This window comes from Anser anser (genome assembly GCF_964211835.1).
Source record: "Anser anser genome assembly, chromosome: Z".
Taxonomy (NCBI): domain Eukaryota; kingdom Metazoa; phylum Chordata; class Aves; order Anseriformes; family Anatidae; genus Anser; species Anser anser.
In genome coordinates, this window is record NC_139723.1 from 38,959,129 (window position 1) to 38,982,426 (window position 23,298).

The 23,298-nt window shown below is 35.0% G+C and overlaps 1 protein-coding gene across 4 annotated transcripts in view; it reads left to right on the top strand.

Annotated features, from left to right (window-relative positions):
• AUH (AU RNA binding methylglutaconyl-CoA hydratase) overlaps positions 1-23,298 on the top strand; it is a 114,296-nt gene that overhangs the window by 54,186 nt on the left and 36,812 nt on the right. For 3 of the 4 annotated variants that reach the window (XM_083817715.1, XM_083817714.1, XM_083817717.1), the window contains 2 exons: positions 530-622; positions 1,110-1,166. The exons of the other annotated variant lie outside the window; for it this stretch is intronic. In XM_083817715.1, coding sequence (XP_083673841.1) covers positions 530-622; positions 1,110-1,166 — 150 coding nt within the window. The remainder of the gene's footprint in view (positions 1-529; positions 623-1,109; positions 1,167-23,298) is intronic. 4 annotated transcript variants of the gene reach the window in all.

Genomic DNA, 23,298 nt, shown 5'->3' on the forward strand with positions numbered 1-23,298 from the left:
CTCGGTAGCCCTGTTACCTGCTGTGCATATTGGCAGTATGTGCATCCGTTTATCAGATTGAAAACTTTGACACACTCCATTAAATTGTTAGCTGCTGCTTTATAGGAGAAAGGGGCAATAGTGGTGGCCACACCACATCTGGTAATATTAAAACTTAAGAGCACTTCCAACTATGCCATCATCACAATTAACTGTGATAGGACATCTGTATTTCAAATGGGACTGTTTTTGCATATCTCTTCAAGTATTCCTGTTTGTTTACTTCTGCATTGTATATTTTTGGGGTTTACTGTTCAGATTTTTGCCAAAAGTGAGCAAAAAGAATTGCAAACCAATTAAGCCACAGAATAATTAGAGGGGAGAGTCAAGTTCTTTGCCAAAGTGTTGCTGAACAATCAACTTTTATACCTGTATTGTTTTATGAACCATTTTTTCTTCCATAGTGTGACTGTACTTCGAACAAAATGTACTGTGGTGTTTTGGAGATGTTCTTTATGAGGTAGGCTTAAGTGCTACTTTTTTTCCCCAGCTAATCTTCCCGTACCGACCATTGCTGCAATAGATGGAACTGCATTGGGTGGTGGCCTCGAACTTGCTTTAGCCTGCGACATAAGAGTGGCAGGTAAATACGAATCCTGTTTATTAAACGTAGGATTATTAGTGTTGCAGAAGGCTTGACTAATCTTTGCCTTGGCAACAGTCTTTTAAAACTGATTTTATTTTCTAACAATGTTCATAACCAATTACATAAAGGAATTTTGGCTGAAGTACTTGCTGATGGTTAATTTCATAGCACTTATTACTGATAGCTGGAGTATTTTTGCTACAGGTTTACTTTATTCTTATTTCCCATATTAGCGTACTTGTTATGTGTAAATTGATAAACTGCAGAACTTGCCTTGGTGGGAATAATTAGATCTTTTAATAAGGGCAGAACAATTAATTCTATTTAAAGATATTTTTCACAAGTGAGTGTTTATAGAGTGATTTGTTGTTCTTTTTGAAGAAAATGTAACAAATGAATACCCTTGCAGGGCATTAGTACTTATTTTGCAAGTTGTTTTCCTATAGATTATAGTAAGAAATCATTTACACTTTTATTTTTTCAGCCTCTTCTGCTAAGATGGGCCTAGTTGAAACAAAGTTGGCAATCATTCCAGGTGCAGGTATGAAAGTTTTGCTTTTTTTTCCAGAGAAAATTAGACAACTCATGCTCTTGATACTTGATTTTAGGTTGTTTGCAAACTTCAGCTTATTTTTGTATTTCCATTATGGATCATTGGCCTGTTTTTAAAGCTTATTGCTCATGCTACTTACTGAAAATTAGTTAAAAGTGTTTTGCTCATTTTCAGGGAGTGGCACTTGTATTTTTTTTTTTCAGTCAAAATTGCATTAACTAAAGCAGTATTAAGTGATTCTGTAAATGAGATTTGATGTCTTGATATGAAGGCTGAGTAATTTTGTTGAGGATCAGGCTAAGAAAAAAGGTAGTGTTAACTATCAGTGTACAAAAATGGTAATTTAATTAATGATCCACTTTTATGTACTCTCCAGTACAAATTCTGTTTTCATGCTACTTGTGCATTGGTTGTAAAGAATTTAAAACCTGAATGTATAGTGGGAATAGATCTTTTGTCTTGCCAAAAATTCTTTTCTATTATTTATGTAGAAGGCCAGCTCACTGTTTTTTTTTTTTTTTCTGGATTCATAGGGAAGTAAATTTACAGAATAAATAATATTTGCCAAGGCCTTTATGTTATGACATCTTTTGTTTCTTTATTTCTTTCTTGATTTTTATTTTTTGATTTTATGGATAAATCACTTCCATTAAGATACCTGCCTTTCTGGGAAGGGGACAATACCTTGAACATAATCCTTCTGACCCTACTCAGCTTTGGCCATTGTTTCTGGAAGATCTGAGGAACTATATGCACTTTCTTTACACCTGTTTTCTTTCTAATAAGTGGAAGCTATTTTGAAAGCACCATATCTAACTTTAATGAACAGTGTAGAGAGGAGAGTAAAAACTACCATAATGGTAACACTGATATGAACTTTGTCTTGGAGACACTCCTGTCCTATCACTAATACAGACAATTATTGTCCAATTTGAAAGGCTTTTTTTATTATGGTTATTGTTGAGTTGTGATTTCAGTCAATATTTTCTCCCTCTCTCTTCTTTTTCTCTGTGGTCAGAGCTACATTTTGCATAAGGATAACTGAGTTGATGACCAGACCCTTTTTAGCAGTGGGTAAAGATGAATTTTGTAGATGATTTTAAGGATATATTTCCTTCTGGTGTTGTTGTCATGAGATAGTATACCTTTGCAGTATGTTCCGGAGAAGTAAAAGACAGAAAATGCCATTTTTTGGGGGAAAGTTTTTCCACCTTGTCCTTCCATGCCACCTTCTACCAAGGAATCTTGCAGGCTGGTGTCGCACACATGCTCCCAAGCTCAAGAAATTCAGGTCATGCTCTCCAGATAGTTTCGGTATGCAACTTACTGAGGTTGTCTCAGGTTTCCTTATCTTCTGTTACTTATAGATGTTTTAAATTTGTAATGCTTTCACCTTAAAATGCTAAGCAACTGACTTCATAATGAGTTTCTTTGAGGGTTTCATTCAGAATGTGTTATTACTACCCAGAGACTGAGGTCTGCGAAACCTTTTGTTTTTCTCATCCTAAAATCATACTTTGGAGATGTGTCTTCACCTCCTTGAAAATATGACATATTTCAGCAAGTTACAGTGCCTCTTGTGAAGTTTCAGAGTATGTTCAGTGATTAATTTTTCCCCGCTCCTATCAGCCTGTCAGACTATTTTTGCTGAGTGTATTTGAGCTTATCACAACTTTTTCCTGATCAGCTTGCACTTGCACCACCCTTACCGAGCACTGAGAATGTTTCAGCTCTTTTCACCTCCTGTCATTGAACTAGCTACTGGTCATGCTTTGTGTCTTCAGAAAGTGAAGGAATTGTATGTATGTCATTTAGGTAGAGAAGTCAGAAATGTCCACTTGAACTTTAGGCTTCATGGGTAAAGCAATTATTTTCTTATAGTGTTTACTTCCAGCTGCTCTGAGTTGAAGGAGGACTGGGAATTGCAGCTGAAAAGAGAAATGTAGCCATTAAGAGATCTCAACAGGTTTCTGCTACCATCTAGTACATCTGAACAAATACTCACTGACAATATATGTTGCTTCTTCTGAGTGGGTCCATACAGCGTGGCAAGCTACTACTGTTTTTATACTACTGTACTGTCACATGTATGTAATAGATATGAAGATTTTAAATTAGGTGATAATTAACAAGTTTGTTTAAGGTCATATGAAAAACTTCTTTATAGTGTTCTTTTTTAAAAAGTTACATGCAAAAAGTTATATTAGAAGCATTTTGTTAGAATGTAATAGTCAAGTTTTAAAGTATCTGAACAGATCAGCTGTGGTGTTCTGCACCTTGTTGCGTACTGTGTTGAATTCCACCCTCTTCTAAAATATGCACAAGAAAGGACGTAGTAAGGTGCTATCTAGTGAGCAACCAGTTTTAACATAAATTGCCCAAGTGTGAGAAATTTTGCTTCTGAGTGTGCACAAATGTATTGCAGCATTGTAAAGGCTAAGGTTGAGCAGCAATTGAATCCCGGTTAATACACAGAAATGAATTGTTCCTTCTAAGTCTGCTGAGGATTTCAACCAAGTAGTCATTTCTAGAGCATGCCTTGTCTGTGCTAGCAGCTTGAGTCTCCTCAGAAATACCATTCATGGTGGATGGCAGAGCAAAAGCTGGTGGGAATAATAGCTGTGCCTCCTTTTATACAAAAGCTTTGTTCACAGACCAGCTCAAAATGTGAGGGCGAAAGATTGAATCTCCTGCCTTTGGAAATTTAAATCCCGTTCTCTCTCCACTATGAAAAAAGTCTTAGCTGCCAAGCTGTGAGGTAGGGAAGGTAGAAAATCTTTCAGTTTTTCCTGTTAAGTACATCCCATTGTCTATTAAGGAAGTCAACATTCAGTGAACTAGAGGAAATGTGTAGCAGAGAGAAAACGGCTTGGTCGCTCAGTGCTGGGTAGGTTACCTGAGAATGAACTTTAATATTTTTGTTTTCTTTACAAAGTCTGCCAGTTGCTGTTTATTACACAAGTAGTCTTATGTTACCACACCATGCATGTATGTCAGACTATCTGTATTTGTTTTTTCAATCCGTTGACTTCCTCAATTTTCTTCCCTATGTACTTTGGGTCTCTTGGAGAGTTGCAGTCTAGTTTGACTAAAGAGCAGTGGTTGCAAAAAAAGATAGTCCCTAGAATTGTATCAAAAGGAAGATGAAGTAACCTATTCTTGGACATAAAAGAATTGGCACAGGAGGGAAGTATTGTTGATGTCCTAGCTGTGGAAAATGTTTCAGTCAAAATGCTTGTCTCACTTTACAGCAATGAGTCCAGATTTCATGGGAAACCAGATTTTATTAGCTCAGTTGTTTAAGGAGATGCTTGTTACCAGCCAGAGTGACTTTTCTCAGTTGTTGTTTGCTAAAGGAGCTGAATTTTTTGATTTCATAGTTGAAAAGCCATTTGAACACCTTATTTTCTGTGTAACACTGTAGTTCTGTACAGGACTCAACATAGCATAGGAAAGCTTTTTTACACAAAAAAACATGTTCTTTCTCTCTCTGTTGTTACTTCTAAAACTTACGTAAAAAGGAAGCCAACCTCTCTCCGTAACTGAATGTAGTTTCTAGTGTCTATCTACTTGCAAAAGAAGAATTTCACAGTGACAAGTTTCTTATCTGAAAATTGCCTTTTGGAGCACTCACACTGACCTTCTTTTTCCACTTTGTGGCTTTTCAAAGCTATCTCCATCCATGGTTCATTTCTGTTTCTTATATTTAGTCTTTCACTACGGATATCATATTGGGCCTGCAGCAGATGCATGATGCCTTGCTGACAGATCTGCTTTTATTTGTTAGTATCTTATTTGGATACCACTCAGTAATAGATCTGTTAGGAGAAGATAAAAATGCTTGAAAACAACATACTTAAACATTCTTATTATGTTAATAGAATGAGATATGATTGTTTGATGAGAGGAAAATACTCTGTGCCAATAGGAAGTGAGAAAGTCAGGTGAAAAATAACTTGGCTTTATTTTATGCGATTTTTTTTCATGGAAAATTTATGTATAAAGCTGAGATATTGGTATACATCAACGATTATGCTTCCATAAAAAAAGGCATGATAACAGAACTTCACTGGAATTAATATGCTCATGTCAGCAGATAATATGACCCAGCTAGATTAAAAATGTAGCTACTGGCCTGCATACTTACAGCTTTCACTCCTCTTTTTAATTTTGTTTTGAAGACATTTTAATTAGCAAGACTTCATTCAAATCATCAAAGCAAATCTTGCCTTTGTTCTCCCCTCCAAACCAAAAAGAACCCCACTACTTCATTACAGAACTCTCCTCCACATTCATGATGAACAATGCAGACTCTAAAGATGAAATAAAAATCCAACACATAATCCCAAGGAGTATGCTTTCATTGACAATGTTCAGTTTAAAAGCATATTTTGCCAGGAAGGCTTAAAAAAAAATCAGTTTCTTTGTTAATGTAGATTGTGTCTTTGTTTTGCATTTTAGAGTGACTTTGAACCTTCTTTTCCAGAGGTGAAACCAAAGCTGTGTTGCATAGCATGTTGGACTGTTTTTTGTCTTTAAAATACATAGCAAGGGATAAGTTTAATGGCAGCATTTATGTGATTTATGTGTTCTTCTTCTCTTTCCACTTTGGTAACAGTATTGTTTTGACTGTTTTTCTAGACTTTAAAATGTGATTGAGGAAGTTATGGTACTTGATGAGAGAGGAAAACACTAAAAATTAATTTTCATTGCGCAGGAAGAAAAAGAGAGTAAGAATGAAAACTGAATTTAGGTAATCATTGTGTATTTTCCTTATCTCTTGAATTATTCATCATTCACTTTTAAAAACAATGTGAAGGTTTCTGTTACAGGATTTATTTTAGAGTTGAAAAAAATACCCTATTTTGGATGAGAAAGGTGTCAAGGGAGTTTCCAGATGTGAAAAACTCATACAGAATGTGATACTGCTAACAGCAGAAGTTGTACAATTCAACCAAGTGTAAAGGTTAAATAATATGTCAGACATTTCAAGTTGCAATCTGATGCACCTTAAAATATATTGTCAGTATGTTCTTTAGATTTACATACTTCAGTTAGTTCTACACTAATAGGAATAATTGTGTTTAACAAATACTGAAAAATTAAGGTGTTGTGGTAGGACTTAAAGGCTTTTGAACATTAATCGTAATTTTTGTGCATGTAGGTGCTACATGATGATGCATCATTACAGAGATATCTAGAAAGAAAAATCTGCTTGTTTAATATAACCTTATACCTCTTCCCCAAGGAATCCTCTGCCTTTCCATCCCATCTTTATTCTGGCATTCACTGGATGTACTCTCATCATCATATTTACTTTTTCCTTAAACTCTCTCTAGTTCTTAGATATACAGTTTTTTCTTATTACGTGAAGACACCCTTTGAGTCCTCTTACCTTTTTAAAGTTCAGTTCTTAGTCCTATGACAATTGAGTGACTGACTGGAAAAAAGAAGTGAAGCAGCTTTGAGTTTGTTTCTCTTTATTTTCAGTTAATCCGTAAACTCTGTTATGATTTCTCTTACTTTGCCTGTTTCCTTATCTCAAACTTATGTCAAAGTTTTAATACTGTAAATTCCCCGAATTAAATACTGTTGGAAGACATTTTAAAGGATGCCTCTTAACCAACGTCTTCACCATTTCATCAATATATTTTTTTAAAATTTTATTTACTGAGGAACAACCAAGAAAATAAACTTTTTTCTTCCCCTCTCCCCCATCTAAAAAGATTTTTAATTTAATTTAATTTAATTTAATTTTATTTTATTTATTTATTTATTTTTATTGAGGTCTAACAGTACCTGCTCTGTATTTACAATCCTATTGTGATTTGGTATAACAAAAAAACTAAATTAGTTACTCTAAGAACATTTATCTATATTTTCTTCAATCATCTGAAGTCTAGAAAGCTTTATTTGCATTTTAATATTTTGTAATGTTTATTTTATGCATCGTGTTGAATAGATGGCCTCAAGTAAAAAATTCCTAATAGCGTAGAAAACAGATGTTTGTACATCCACTCTTTTCTCAAAGTAATTAAATGCAATATATAGAATGTTGGTAGAGAGAAGTAAATTCTGCTTCTGTAAGTTAGGGAGAATTGTGGTTCTTATGTTTTCTTCTTCTTAAGTAAAAATAAGCTGATTTTCATCAAATGACTCATTTTCTCCCTAGCTTTATGATCCCTTTTAATGGTGATGATGTTGAGATGAAATTTGAAAATGTCATGCAATACTAGCGCTGCAAAAGCTTCATACATAAAACTAATGTTTTTCAAATTTTATTTACAGTATCTCTGTATAAACAGAATACTTTGTAAGAAGTGGTAATGTACTGCAGAGCAGAAGATGATAGGAGAATGCCACATCATCAAAGCTGTTCCCCATATTCACATGAAACATCCAGTACTTTTGCAGTGATACACAGTAATCTGTGCTTTTCCCTTTGTGTGCTAGCCATAGAACACTCTCCAAAATCATATTAAAAACACAACTGATTATTCGTGCAGAAAAAAGAGTTAACCAAGGCTATCATCAGTGAACCCAGTGACTGGAACTGCATAGAATGTGTTTGAAATACCAAGTTCAGTGTGAGAAACTGACTGCTTCTGACATGCCAGTTGTTTCTACTAGCACGCATTTCAGAACATTTCTTCCTGACCTAAATTTGGAAATACGTTGTTTACAAGAATTAACTGTCATGAGTTTCAGAAGTTTCAATATCATAAGGAGCAACACTGCATCCCCCACTGTATCTTTTTAAAAGTTTGGCCTTTGATGCTGCAGAAATAAAATAAGGATAAAAGAAGGCCCCAGAAGCCAAGCTGAACACTACAGGAAGTGTAAGAGGAGAGAAAGGAAATTTTCTTGGCCTTGGAAAGCAAAGCATGGAAGGCCTGGCATTACTATAATTTACACATGGAGAAATCAGATAATAGCAACAAACAATGATATAGTCTTGTTGTAACCTTTTTCATGTCTTGTGAGTATAAAAACATTGTTTTTCATATTGAGATTGAATTTTGGAGTAGTTTTTTTATTGAAATCTAGGATTAAAACTTCATTCTTACAACCTGAGTGACATTATCAATCGTTATTCTCATAGATACATTAGTAGATTTGCTTTCATCAGTTTGAAAATTGCGTTGTGAGATTGATGGATTGCTCATTTTTGAATGACAACCAGAAATAAGAATAAGTGTAACAAAAGGTTTGGTTTCTTTGATCCTCCTTAAATCATGTAGATTTAAGTCCCATTCAGATTCTGTTTCAGTTAGCGTGGGTTGTACTATCACATTCATATCTTTTTCAGACCATTTGTGTGACATTGGAAACTAAGGAGCGAAGATTTGAAAAGAAAGCAAACCTGAACTTTGCATTTGCAATTTGACTTTGTGACCATGTATAGAATAGTATGACATTGACTGGAAACCACAGTTTAGGTAGAGTGTAACAATACCACGTTTCATAGCAAGGCACAAACTAGGGTATATTCACATGGGGTACTCTAGTGAAAAGAGATGGAAAGGATAAAGTAAACGGAGAAAAGAATGATTGAAAACGCTGCAAGGTAAAGAACCCCTTATTTTTCCAAAGCCAGTTAAAATTTAAAATGATTTATATACACTGTCTGGCAGCTAATCATATAGATGAGTTTTGTATTCAATCATGGGAATCCAGCAGAGTTCAAGAATGCCTTTGATGAAATGCACGAAGTTTGGAATTAATATAAAAAGTTGTAGGAAGCCAAAAGTACTTCATATAATACCACCCTTTTTACTTTTTAAAAGAATACCCTTTTCAACCCCCAAACATGTCCTGAAACCAGCACTTGATGTCTATCTTGAGCTTTTTTTGTGTACTCAAAATCATTATAAAACGTCCGAGTACATACCTTAGTGTAAATTTTTTCTGTTATTTTCTTTCAAATTTTCATTTTCTGTGAATCTATGATTCTATGATTTTCAAGCTGATCTGAAAACTAAAGGAAGACTAACTGGTAGCTGATGTTTCTAGGGGAAGATGGGGCATGCGGAAAATAAAAATTGGCAGTATATTGAAAATACAACTGCATAAAAGTTTATTTTAAAAATTGATTTTCTGGAGAGTCATGTTTTGGAAATAAATATTAGACAAATTAAACTCAATATCCTCTGACTTGTCTTCCATCTTACAGTGGACTGGGAATTAAAACAAAAATCCTGAGCTTCAAAGTTCTAGGGTCAACTTCCTCCACATATATACTTTTTCAGGTTCTCTACCAGCTTATCTGATTATCTTTACTATGTTCCTCTGCTGAGGAGATTAGCTGCTACTTCAGCTGATATTCAGAGATAAAACATTTTCTCAATAGTGTCCTTTCTTCCTGTTGCTTTACTTACATTCTGTCAAACTTTTTCTCTACTCTTAATATCTCTACAACACAAGCTGTAAGGAGAAAGAACTCCACTTGAATGGAGGACTCAAATTAGGAAGGATGGAGAAAGTAAGCAGGTGAAAGTAAGTGTCTAGTACAGAAAATGATAAACCTTAAAGAATCAATGATGAATGAAAATGCATGCGCCAGTCAATCTGCATTAGGAAGTTATGTTTTAATTTCTTGAGGTGGCGAAGGAAAAAATGAAATTTATCTATGAGTGACAGAATCTAGCAGAAATGTTTCATTACCAATTATCAATATGTGTGCATGGAAAAAATACCAGGGCAGTGGAACGCAGCAAAATAAAGGGAGAAGTGAAGAAGATTATTCATACCATAATGCAATTTTGGAAGTCTTAGTTGCCATGCATCACTTCTGTGTCTCTGCATTGTTGATGGCCCAGGAAACATAAAGTCCTTATCTTCTTGGTTTGTCCCTAAATAAGATGTGTAGAAAAAAATGGCGATGTAAATATTCCTTGTAGTGTTAAGAAACTTAGTAATCTGCATAGTGATAGACACAATTTAATAGGAAATGATGTTGAGATGACTGACACTAAAATACGTACCTAATTATGTTAATGTATCGCTTGATAGTTTTCAGCACTCCTTTAGAAGTGATGACCAAAGGTGTTTTTCAGTTGCAGAAGCTGCGATAAAAAGTATGTGCAGCAGATCAGCAAGATTCTCACAAGTGAGAAGAGCAACATTCATACATAGGAATCAAACAACTCATAAGCCACTCTTCAAAGTAGTTTTAAGTGACTCAGCTTCTGTGACAACGTCCTCTCCCTCCTTTTTCTTAAGTCTACTTTTTCTCAGAATCTACTGGTGATGCTGCCACAGTTTGTACATATTGTATGTTATGGAGTCTTCCAAAAGATTTTACAGAGAGATTGTGTAAACAATACAGCTTTCAAGCAGAGATAGAAGGTGTAAAGAGAAAAAAAGGAGAAAAGATACGCATGCTGATCAGGAAGTTATTGACAGAGGAACAGGTTTGAACCCAAGAAACCCAAGGACTTAAAAACTCTTAATAAATAAGGAGAAAGATGTAAAATGCCAAAACTTCTCATTGGTTCTGTTAAAAAATGCTTTATTACAAATAAAATGATCATTAAGGGTTTTAGAAGCATATTCACTTATCTGTTTTTTGGTCTGTCTTTTCCTTTTTTTCCTGTCTCTTTCCTTTCTTTTTTTTTCCCCACTAGATTCTCCCATAGTTTATTTGAAATTCATGTGTATGTCCTTAACTTAGTTACAAGTATGTATGTCATTATTTGGTCAAAATTTCCATTGACATCAGTGTTTGCCTCAGTAAGGACTGCAAAAACTATGATCAGCCTTTAGGACTTGATCTATTAGTAATGAATCCAGAGGTAGTGAGTCTGGAGGAAAAATGCAAAACCTGAAATAATATGGAGGTAAAATGAGCAGTATGTCACCATCTTTTAAATTGTAGACCTTTTGTCTGAGTCTTTATGCAAGTGACCCTCACTGCACATAGCACACAGGTAAGAGTTGCAGTTGTCACTGGCATGCGTCAGCAAGGAATTGTATAACAGGAGTTGCTGGGTGAAATTAATACATCGTGTTACTTATGTCATATTAAAGTTTGGTTTATGAAAGAATGTTGTGGGATTTTAACAGTGCAAGAATAGTTTTCTTGCAGTATTTCAGTTTATCTTCTGTACTTCACTTGGTTAGTCAATGGAAAGCAGTTTGCAGAAGGCAACAGGCTTTGGAAAGACAAAAAAAAAGATGATGAAATATCTTCTACTGCGTATTGTTATTAAGATTCCTCTCCTCAATATGTCTCCATCCCAATATAGATGTTACTGGGGGCGAAGGAGTGGGGCTGTGGAGTACCAGCTGGAGTATATAAATGGGGTCTAGTATAGACGCAACAATGCTTGGTAAGTTCCTAAAAATTATGTCGACAGCTGTTGAGCTCGTCCGTAGTCAGTGTTTTTTGAAGACAAGCCAAGGAATTTTTAATCAAGGAAGATTACTGGGCACATTACTGTGTGCTGAATATTTAAAAATAGACTTACTTTTATTAGTAAAAAACTCTTTGTTTAAGCCAGAAGTGTTACATTTTTCACTGAAAATGCAAAAGCTGTTTTGATTTAAAACAGTATTAAATTATTATGAATGAGATGGAAAGAGATAATGAGATGGAAAGAAGATAATATTTATTCTCTCTAATGGGAATGTTCTATAGGAATGTCAGAGTGAGTAATGCAAGTGCATTTTAACTTTAAATTTTAATGGATCTCAGACTGTAGCGTTTTGGAGGAAAAGAGGGCTTTCAGTGACGTGTTAGCTTGGAAAATGTCTGACTTAAAGAAAATTGTCGATGGAATGTTTTTGACTCTGTTAAGTTATTTTGGTAATCTGCTCTCATAGGACCAATTGCTATTCTTTTCCCACCCTAATGAAACTAGGTCACTTGTTTTTGGCACTCATCCAAGCTGTGAGATTTATTTGGTGTTCAAGCGCACTGTCTAGAAATAGTGATGCAATGTCAGCAAGGCCACTTTTCATTTCATGAACATAATTTCCAGTGCCCTGGAATTAATTTATTCATTGACCTGTTAATAACTGCAATCCGTCACTGGCTTATAGAGGCAGCGGAAGTGTCTGGAAATAGTCATGGTCACCCTACCAGGTGATTAGTTACAGGATTTCTGTTTAGTGTAACATTTTTTTGGTTTTGATCATGTTGAAGAGTCTGGCTGCTAATGAAAACAAACCAGCTACTTAATCAAAAGGAAAATACTTGCAATTAGCAAATATTGGAGTGAGATAACTGATTTGAAGTGGTTGTTTTATACTATATTTTACTGTAACGTATCTGAGACGCATCCAATTACCTCTGAGAAAAGTATAGGAATTCAGCATATGTAGATGATGTATAATGGCTTGAAAGGGTAGTTTGAATCAAGCATGTTTTTGCATTACTGTTATACTTAATAAATAAAATGAATTAATTTCTTCTCCTTCTTCTTCTTCTTCCTCCTCTTCCTCCTCTTTCTGTTCTTCTTCTTCATCCTCTTTTTCTTCTTCATTCTTTCTTCTTTCTTTTCTTTTCTTCTTCCTTCTTCTTCTTTCTTCTTCCTTCTTCCTACTTCCTTCTTCCTTCTTCCTTCTTCCTTCTTCCTTCTTCCTTCTTTCTTCTTCCTTCTTCCTTCTTCCTTCTTCCTTCTTCCTTCTTCCTTCTTCCTTCTTTCTTCTTCTAATGGCAGTAGATTGCTCTGGATAGCAAAAATAGCTGTTAGCCCTTTTCTACTTTGTGTGTGCCAGACCCCTAGAGTTTTGAGCTTGCTTCTGCCATTGAGGGAGAAGGGTTCAGGGATCTGAAGTCAGTTCTCACTGTGCAGCATCACAATTAGCTGTTCCTACCAATGCTGCCACTGTTTCAGCATTTCTGTTTCTAAGGTAGAGAAGCATCAACCTAGCTCTGAAGGGATCTCTCCCTTGTTCTGCATGTTCTCCTTGTTCAGAACCTTTTACCTTCCTTTAGATCTGAATGCTTCTTACTAGCTCCGATTAAAGTATCAGGCACCACCACTGCATGTACTAAACCCTACTCTTGGATATGTATGGGAAAAGGCTATCGTACAGATTTGTGCAAAACTGATTGTTGGGCATAGATTAAAGCTTAATAATGAGAAAGGGCTTTTTGTGGGTCTGTGTGTCTAATTTAATACAGTTCAGGAGCTTCTGAGCTAAGGTGCTTCATGTAATACATGAAGTATACTACATGTAATACATGAAGTACATGTAATACATGAAGTATACTACAGTCTATTAATTTTCTGATGTTGGGACTACTTTCAGTAGTGCTCAGTGCTGATTTACTGTTGCTCCCATTGCAATCATGGAAGGAATTGCCACTTCTTTTGTTTCAGGTTGCATGATTTGTAGAGTTTTTCTTGAAGCTGTTGTTTCAGAGGACAACAGGTGGCCTCAAATGTCATAGGCAATGGTGGCTGAAAAAGTGTTGCTTTGTAATGGTTTAGAAAGTCAGTGTAAGTGAATGCGTGCATTTATTTCTAATCCATTTTTGGGAGGGTCTTGCTTAACTATTTCTGGTATTTGAGGGTGAGAAAACACTGGAAATCTTGTTTAGTGAGAAGGTATTAGTTGAAACTTAGTATTTTAAAATATTCTAGCTTTCTGAGATGTATCTGAAAGGTGCTCGAACACCTTTTGGGGATGAAGTTGTGATGTCCATAGAAATATCAGTTTATCCCGTTTTAGTGCTAGAATATATGAAATTCAGACCATTTATTTTTTTGCTTTAAAATATAATAGGAAAATGCATTTTTTGAACCAAAAATGATAAATAGGACCGAAAATAGCAGCTTTTTCATTGAGTCATGTTAAAACCAGTGTTTTCTAATAAGAGACTTGTATAAAGGGCAGTAGCTATTACATACTCCTCTGCTTAGTGATCTTTATCATAGAATGAGAAAACTGCTAGCTATGTTATTCGTCTGTATGGAACAAGAAAATGCCAGACTGTGAATCTGTCTGCTTTGTATAATATCCAATCCTTCAGCATATGGAATACTGGCAAATTTTGATGACTTGACCGATTACATCTTTTGATGTCTCCTTTGTTTTCAAGTTCTTTCAAATGACACAGTAAATTAATCTTTTCTCTGTTCACTACGTCTACTGTCTGTCCTTCAAAGTCTTTATAATAAAAAAGAGAATAAAAGCAAAATAAGTTCCTGGTGAGTCACTTTCTAAAATATGTTAGAAGAGAAAACCAAAAAAAAACGGAATGAACAATGTAAAACAACATTTTGATCTAGTAAATTGCATGGAAGCAGAACATATTTATCTGTCTTTTCATGCCAGGCAAACCAAGTGAGACTGATTTGGATATATCTTCCAGTGTTTCAGACACATAGACGTTTTTCCTTCAAAACATGCTGTTGAAGCCTTTTTGGTTCCTTTCATTTATAAACTACTTACAAGGAAATCCCATTAATATTTTGTAGTGTTGTTTTACTATTCTGTCCTTAGTACATCGTATGATCATGATTCAAACAAATTTTTTGGTCCCATTTTTATGTTTCAACGTGAAATATAGGAACGTGTTACTGTTTGGTGGCTTTCTAAACTCATAATTGTTTCAGGGCATTGACACTGACTTATGTTTGGAAAAGCTCTCAGACTGAATCCCTAGTTCACCTATACTCTAGAAGCATAAAGTAGCACAATGTAATCTTGTAAACATTCATGTGACTGTCATTCTTGAAAATGTCTGTATTCTACGAGTTCATTGTTTTCTGGCATTACTGCCTGCAGTTTTTCACTTTGCTCAGCTTAACATCTGCTTTATTGACTGTTTCAAATGAATTTCTGTAACGTATTTGCCAAAGGTTTGTACTTAAAAGGAACATAAGCTAAGTGTAGTTTTCTTCTTCTGTAATTATGTCATTTTTTATTCCCCTGTTTTTACTGGGAAGAGTACTTTGGAAAATAGCAGTATTTGCTCTGTTTCCTTGTAAGGGGTCAGCAGGTGATACTTCTTCCAGCAGAGCTGGAATAAAAGTAGGTCTAGTAGAAAGTAGGTGAAAGATAGCCAGTTAAAAATCTTGAGCATTCACAGTTATGAACATTTCATGTGTGTAATTTTCACTGTATACTGTAGAACTTTGTTGTTATAAGCCTCGCCTCCAAAATCTTCAAGCTGTTCTCAGGTGCCTCAGTCTCAAGTACACCTAAAATTGCAGTGAGTTTGACTACTACTAAACATTCAGGAAACACTAAGGAAAAATGAAAACCTTTGACAAGCTGCTTCATCTAGCATATATGAATGCTGCTTCGTGGCATATATGAATGAGTGAGGTGGATCTTAGCTGAGTCAGATGAAAAATTTTCGTGGTAAATCCGTCTCACAGTGTAGAGACTTCCCTACCATTTTTCTTGCACTAGAATCCTCAATGTACTAATAAAAATGGGAGAAGTTATCATCCTTTTAGGGAAGATTGGTGAAAAATAGCTACTTTAATTTGAAAGCTGATCTTTTCTGTATCTACCACCCTGTTTCTGGAAGAATCTTAGAATACTATCACACCTGCATTCAGACAGGCAAATGTAAACTCCAGCCTGTTTCTGTGTACTCCTGTGAACTGGTAGGACAATTCTGAAGTCTTTTGGGCATCTGGACACAAGATATTTGTATTAATTGTCAAAATGAGGGTCATAAAAATAGCTGAAGGACACAAGTATTTGCGAGGTGGTGTATCTTGAAGCAGTAGTCAACCTTTCTGTTCAGTTCCTAGAAGGCTGTTCCTGCTAGCATGTGGGATTCAGTTCCCTAAACATGGGTGTCCCATGTGTCTGGATGGGGCTCCTGTTACTTCTGTGTTTTCTGTGTCAGAAGTTGTAGATACACTCTGATGTCTAAAATGCTTTCAATACCTAGGTGTTGTAAGTTCAATCCAACGCATAACGTCAGTGTTATGAGGCTTCAAGAACAGGAGGTTCTGAGGGCAGAATTTAGTAGATATGCAGAACATAAAAAGCATAGTACATGTTGATATTTTTGCATTCATTCAGATAGAGATGTCTGTTTGTTTTTCTTGTTGGTTTGGACCTGGACTTATATTTTAACTTGGAAAGTACAGACAACTTACAAATGTGCATTTAATTTGTAGTAGTAACAAAGTCATGCAAATGTAAGAATTCTGGACAAATATAACAAATGATTATGTGGTCATTTTGTAGGCAGTATCAAAACTTCACAGACCGTCCTAACAATAAGAACAGAACATGCAGCTGAAACATAGCTCTGCTTGTACGTAACCGTAAGTGTTATGAAGAAAATCAGACAGAAGGAAGTGTGCTTCAGAAATATAATTCAATAAATAGTAAATACAAGTTCTATATGCTTAGCCAATAATTTCCTTTGAATTTTGATATATGAAAGCTCACATAAAAGATTGCAAGTACTCTTTTATAAATCATAATTCATAATTCTTGCCCATATTTTATTTCCTATCCTGTAAGTATAAATTTTGCTTTCCAGTTATGTCTGTTTTACACACACACACGTACACACACGCAAATCAAAGTAAAGGACTGGATATGGACTTGATTGCTGTTAATGTGGAAGAGAAATGTGATAACTTGAAGACCAAATACTTTTTACTATTATAATTCTATCTGAAATGTACCTGGTAGCTGTTGATCTTTTACTGAAATTTCTGAAGTTTCATGCCAGATTTATGCACTAATTGCTGTCAGTTTGACAATGGGTAAGGTAATTCATGGCTTGTAGGTTAAATTTCCTTACACTGAGGGAATCAACAGACAATTTTAACCCACATATATTGTCCTGTGACTTCCTTTGAAACTGGACTCATACTAGTGAAGGATTTCTCACTGCTCCTCCAAAATTTGCTATTAGGGGCAGAAATCGAGTGCTTGAATTTTGGTATTTCAGTTGTTTATAAGGAGGGTATGCCTAGCCAGGTTTATAACTGCTGCAGGTGATCAGAAAGCTTCATGCTAATAAAAACTTTTAAGTGCAAAATATATTTCTGGATATCATCTCTTCAACAGAATAGTAGGTCACCCAGAGCATAGCACTGTGACCAAAAAAAAAACACCCCAAAATTCAACTTCTTCAATCTTGAAGTGAAAAATAAGTAGAAAGTAACAGGAAGAGTACAAAAATAATGGTTCATGAAGCATAAAAAGCAACTATTGTTGTCCTTGCTCTTTAGTCATAAAGGAAGACAACAACAATGACAATAACAAAGCAACAAAAAACATCCACTGCTGTGAATTAAAAAGCACTTGGAAGTATCTAAAGACTTCTTTGATCTGGACATAGTGCTGGATAACCTGTTCTAGGTGACCCTTTTTGAGCAGGGGGTTTGGATAGCATGACTTCCAGTGATCTTTTCCAACCCCCAATCATTCAGGGATTCTGTGATCTTGGTTAGTTGGATGAAGTATCAAAGACAGTAAAAACCATACTGATTTTTTTTAATTTTCAGAATCATGGTAAAGTGAGCTTGCATAATGTAAGCACAAGTAATAGCACAACGTAAAGAACATGTGATATGTGCATGTGAGTCTAAATCTGTTTTTGTTGTTGTTGTTGTTTGTTTTCCCTCAATCCTGCCCTCTGTGTAGAAACAGGAAGTTGTATCTTCAAAGTAGGTCAGTGTAATGACAGTTGGTGAAGTACAATGGGTCAATGAAAAAATCATTGACTTTCCTGAAAACACAATTTGTAGAACAAAATATTGTTGCAGTCTTATGGTTTTTTTTTTTTTGTAGTTGTTATCTTTTTTTTGTTCTCTTGTTTCCTGCCGTTCTAGGACTTCGAATTATCACCTCTGACAAAATCTCTACTTCACAAGTTTCATTACATGTATGAGTGGTAGTTTAGTCTTTCAGTGAAAGGTGTTTTATGATTTCTTCCTTCTTTCATATTGCTGTGTGAGTTATGGATAGTAAACTCACTTTAATATTCTCTTATTGATGGTAACAGGCTCAGGCAAGAAATTTATTAGTTGTATTCCTGCTTAACCAAGCCTAAGATATGCAAGGCAAGTATGCAGTTAAAGGGTTGGTGCCGAAGGGAGTTTGTTTTAGGCTGTCACACCAGCAAGCCAGGCTGATGAAAACGGAAAGGAAAGCAGCATTATCTTTACAAATAAGTGTAGAGTAATAGTGAAATGATAGCATTGCTATAGTTAAGGTTAATATGAATTTGTCAGTTCAGTTGCAGATTTTTTTCCATGCTGTAAAGGTGAAATGCTTTCTGAAATTATCTTAAAAGTGGCTATTTCTTATTGAAGACAGGATTATTGTGAATAGTCACATTTAAGGAGCAAGACACTCACAGGGTACAGTGATTCTTGACCCGGAGAATGCCAGGATAGGAGAAGTAAAAGGAACTGAAAGATACTATAGTATCATAGGCAGTTCTGATCCGTGTGTGTTTGTGGATCTATATTTAAAAATGATTTTTTTCTAGTAATTAACTTCAAACTACATAACCAAGCTGAACAGAGAAGCATTCTGAGATTGGTAACTTATTTCTAGAGTCATAGTTTATATATGTGGTTGAGTAAGTGCTCACCTGAATTGAGCGTTGGTATACGCTAGCGTGTCTGACATCAGTGACTGGGTTGCATTGGGGTGTTTATTCCAGGTTGTCCTGGGTTTCATCGTTCGTTGTTGTTGTTGTTGTTATTGTTTTCCCAAGGTTTTGCTAGGTTGTGTTGGGTGTTCTAGGTTTTGCTCCTAAACAAAGGACTAACATGGAGTTGGAATCTTGCTTCTACATTCTTAGCATCTGACTAATGTTTCCACAGATGCAAAGAGTAGATGGAATGATCTTGACTAGAAGAGTTCCTTTTGAAAATAATATTGAGATTTTTTTTTTTTTTCAGAGATTCGGGAAAAAAATGTGTGGGCTTTTTTTGGTTTATTTTTTTTTTTTCTTTTAGAAAGATTTTCATTATTCTCTGAAAAAGACCATTGCCAGAGGTAAGGTTCTGCATTGGCTGAGCAAATGTAACTGAAGTCCATCCAGAAATGCCTAAATAAGCAGATAAGAAGAAAAAGCAACCAAATGTCACATTTTCAGTGCTAAAAGAAATTGTGTTCTTCTGTTTATATGTACATAGTCTAATTCTGTCAGGGACTGTGTTAATTTTAGGGATTTACATAAACACATCAATAAGCACTGAGCTTTGGGAAGTGTCTCTACAAATTTATAGATCCGTTATTTCTTTGATTGGTTATGTGGATTTTTCTCACAGAGGGAGATGAATGTTTATTATCATGTTAAGAATTTCTGTTATTCTCATAGCTTCCTTGTCAGTACAGGCTCATGAAAAGGTAAATGTAGATAATATTTTACAGGGGCTCTGTAGTCCACAGCTCAGTAGATTGTAAAGGGTGGCACTAAGGATAATTTTTTTTAGTAGATTAGGTAATATGATTATCAAGTACAGAACAAGTGTAGAGTTAATTTGGCTGACTCTACGTGACCAAAAAATTAGTTTTGACTCTAATTGAAAGTGAGGTGTGGCAGTTCTGCTCTGCTTTATTTATGGTCTTTACTGTCTCTTCTGCGAAACAGAATATTGGGATGCCCACTGAAATTGAAGTCATCTCTGGGGGAAAGTTCAGATGTTTTCCTGGTATTTAGAGACCTAAGTATAGGCGAGCATAGTATCTTTGTACCATATAAGCCATGAGAAGTCAACTTCAGCAAAGTATAGAGATGATTTTTGAATTAAGTATGGATTATGGCAGATAAGTTGTATTGTTAAAGAATTTGAAAATTTGTTATGTGTAAAAGATGCTATTGATTTATGTTTAATCTGCAGATATGTGTAGGATCGGTAGTATATTTTTGCTTGTTTTGCAAAGATAAAATAACCCCAGACTAATCTGCACTACTGCAGAAGTGGGATATTGGGACTTAAACTATCTGCAGTGCAGCTCATCGATTTTTGAGTGTCTGATTAAAGTAAATTACATCAATCACTGGGGTGGCAATGTAGAAATATGGAAGTAGTGTAATAGTAGTAATCATTTCCGTAATGAAAAAGTCAGCTTTAAGAATGTGTGTAGGAGGAAAATGTTTTCCAAGAACTAACTACATTTGAATATCATTTCATCTAAATAGAACACACCTCCATATGACTGATATTTTCATTTTTAGTAATAATTGACATTCTTTGTGAGAAGTTGCTTGTGACTCTGTCTTCTTTAAATGCTGGCCTGCTAAGTTTTACTTCTGTACAGAAATAATTAAAAATAATGTACATTATTCTGTTTTCTGTCTGTCCTATGATGAGTCAAATACTTTCAGTGTTTCTTTGTCAGTTATTGCCTTTGCCATTCTGGCAATTATCTTTGTATAATTTTTCTCTGCGATTATTTAAGCTGTTCTCATTGTGAAAAGGGCTGGTTTGCACGTTTTTTTGCCTCCTAATCACGTTTCTGTCTCATTTCATATAATATCTAAGTCAAAAAACAAAGACTTAGAATTTTCTACTTTTTAAGCAGAAATAATCAATCAAGGTACTAATTTCTACAAAATAATTTTATGAAGGTGTTTAGAAAGTTTTAATTTTTTTTCTTGAAGTGACCAATTTATTTTAATAATGACTCTGAATGATTTGAATGAGATCTGAACCTTTGCATTTAAGTTGATCTTTACACTGGGAGGTTGAGGAAAATTCAGATTGATTCAGTGATGTAGCAGTCTCTTCTGTGTATCTTTTATGGGGAAATCAGATGTTGAATGTGAGACTAGGTGGAATCTGATTCAAATCAGCTGATAAAATTGTCGTAGTGTAGTTGTAAATGCTGTTTCATAACACTCTGTCATCGTTCCTGTAGTTTAACAGCATAGAAGTAGAGAGTAAGCAATGAAATAATAAATTACTTTAAAAAGCCTATGCCTTGGAGAAAATGCTGCAGCTTGTTAGAAGCCCTCTGCTTATTTAATTGTTCTAGCTCATGTTTACAGTATTAAAAAGCAGATAACTCTATTTTTAGTCTTCTACTTCCAGTCTTCTGAAGAACAGACATACTAAGCTTGTGTATAATTTGTCAACAGAATTTTGCAGATAAGATAATCAAGGATGAACATCCATAGTATTAAGTCCATATTCTATATCTGTGCATGGCGTCATTGAAAATTTGATTGTTTGAACTTTCTCTGTGATGGTAGGTGAGCCACCAGATCCAATTTCTATTTGACAACAAAGAAGTCAAATAAAGATTTTTTTTCAATTCCTGACAGTTACACATGCCAAAAGATTAGCAAATTTTCTATATTTTGATTAGTGCTGACTGATATTCTTTATAAAAGATGTTTACCCATTAAAATTTTAAAACAAGAAAATGCAGAAGTGTTATTGATGTTAAATGCAAGTGTGTTATTGAAGTCTGTTAAACATCCTTCGTTTTCTTTGCCTTTTTTAGTACTACCAATTATATCAAAAGAATTTTCTCTGATCGTGTAAGGATCTTAGTGGTGTTATTCCCCATTGGCATGGCATTCAGGTTATTAGTTTTCATTTGAGCTATATTAAATGTTAATTCTGATGATCTCTAAGACAGTGATGTTAGTTTTTCATGTTTAATTTCAGGAACAAGAAGTTTGATTCAAGGTTTGAGGATATGAGGAAGAAAGAGCTGACTGGGCTCAACAGTTAGCCCTGCAGTTCATAACAGTTATCACATTGAAATGATAAATTATTAATGCTAGAAGAGCATCAGTGAAGAAGACAGACTGAATTTTTAGGCATCTCAGAAACAAGACTATTTTCTCATATTTCAGAAGATCTAAGAGGTGAAACTTTGTTTATTGAAATGCAAAGGCAGAAAAAATACTGTAAAACTTCTGAAAAATGAAACATTACCAGTGTTGTAGTCATCAGTAAAACAGCTGATGTCACTGCGTAATCTTGATAGCTCTTTGTTCAAGCCTAATTTCATTTTATCTTTATGTTCAAAAAAGGCCAAGGGTCTTTAAGTGACTATGGCAGAAAGAGAAGTGAAGTAGCTGGTAAGGGAAACTTTGCTTATGACAGTGACATTGTCTTCAGCATAGTATGTGTTAGAGCAGTGTCAAGATTAATTACTGTGGTACATGTCTTTCTAGATATTTTACTTTTGCATATATGGGCATATTAAGCTGGAAGTCAAGGGCTGTAAGGAAGAACAGCAAAAACAAAACAAAAACACACTTATCTTGGATTGTGCTGGGTTGTTTTAAGTTCTCAAACATTACAAAATTTGGAATTGGTAACTGTTATGATATTATAAATAATTAAGAATTAATATAAATCAGAGAGAGAAAAGATAGATATTAAAAAAAAAAAAGTTGCAGTCAGTTTGTATTCAGATATGAGTACACAGACTTACTCACAACTACAGCATAAACTTTGTCTGCAGAAAAGGCCAAGGTGTTATCTGAAGCCACATGGACACAAATCTGAAGTGGTGAATGTGAAAAGAACCTTTCCTCTTTTGACTTTGGTGTCTCTGTGCAGGATCCAGCCACACTAAGAGTCTTCATCCATTGTGGCTTTTCTGAGACAGAGCTGGTTGCAGAAAGCACTGAGCTCGTTATAGGTATAGTAGTGAAATGAGATGTTGGTTTTGAACATCTGACACTTCTGTAGATGACTAGAGGCTTTATGAAAGCAACTGAAGGTAGAAATAGTGGAAAGGTGGGAATAGCCACATTAGTTTTGTGTCATGAAATGTAGAATTTAAGGAGAAACAGGGAAATCAAACACTTGTGACTGGAAAACAGCCAAATCAGTGGATGGACTGTGATATGACAATGTATCCTACCAATATAATTTATATAATTTATCAAAATAACACATAATTTAGTAAATTACCTCAGCACTTATGTGTAAAAATAAGATGGTCATTTTAGGACTTCTGTTTAAATCTCTGTAACTAAATACCTTTTGTGTTAGAGCACTTCTTCTTTGGATCCTGTCATGCCTCACTGTGTCAAGCCTTCTGGATAGTTAAGGATTTGTATCATACTTTAATCCTTCTTTTATGGAGGAGTTCATGTGGAGTAGTTTCTCAGACATTTAGAAAATGTCTATTATATGAATCACATTGTCTCAGTGGGATGAAAAGTGGCTGAACTGTGTTCCACATCAGTCTCTTGTTT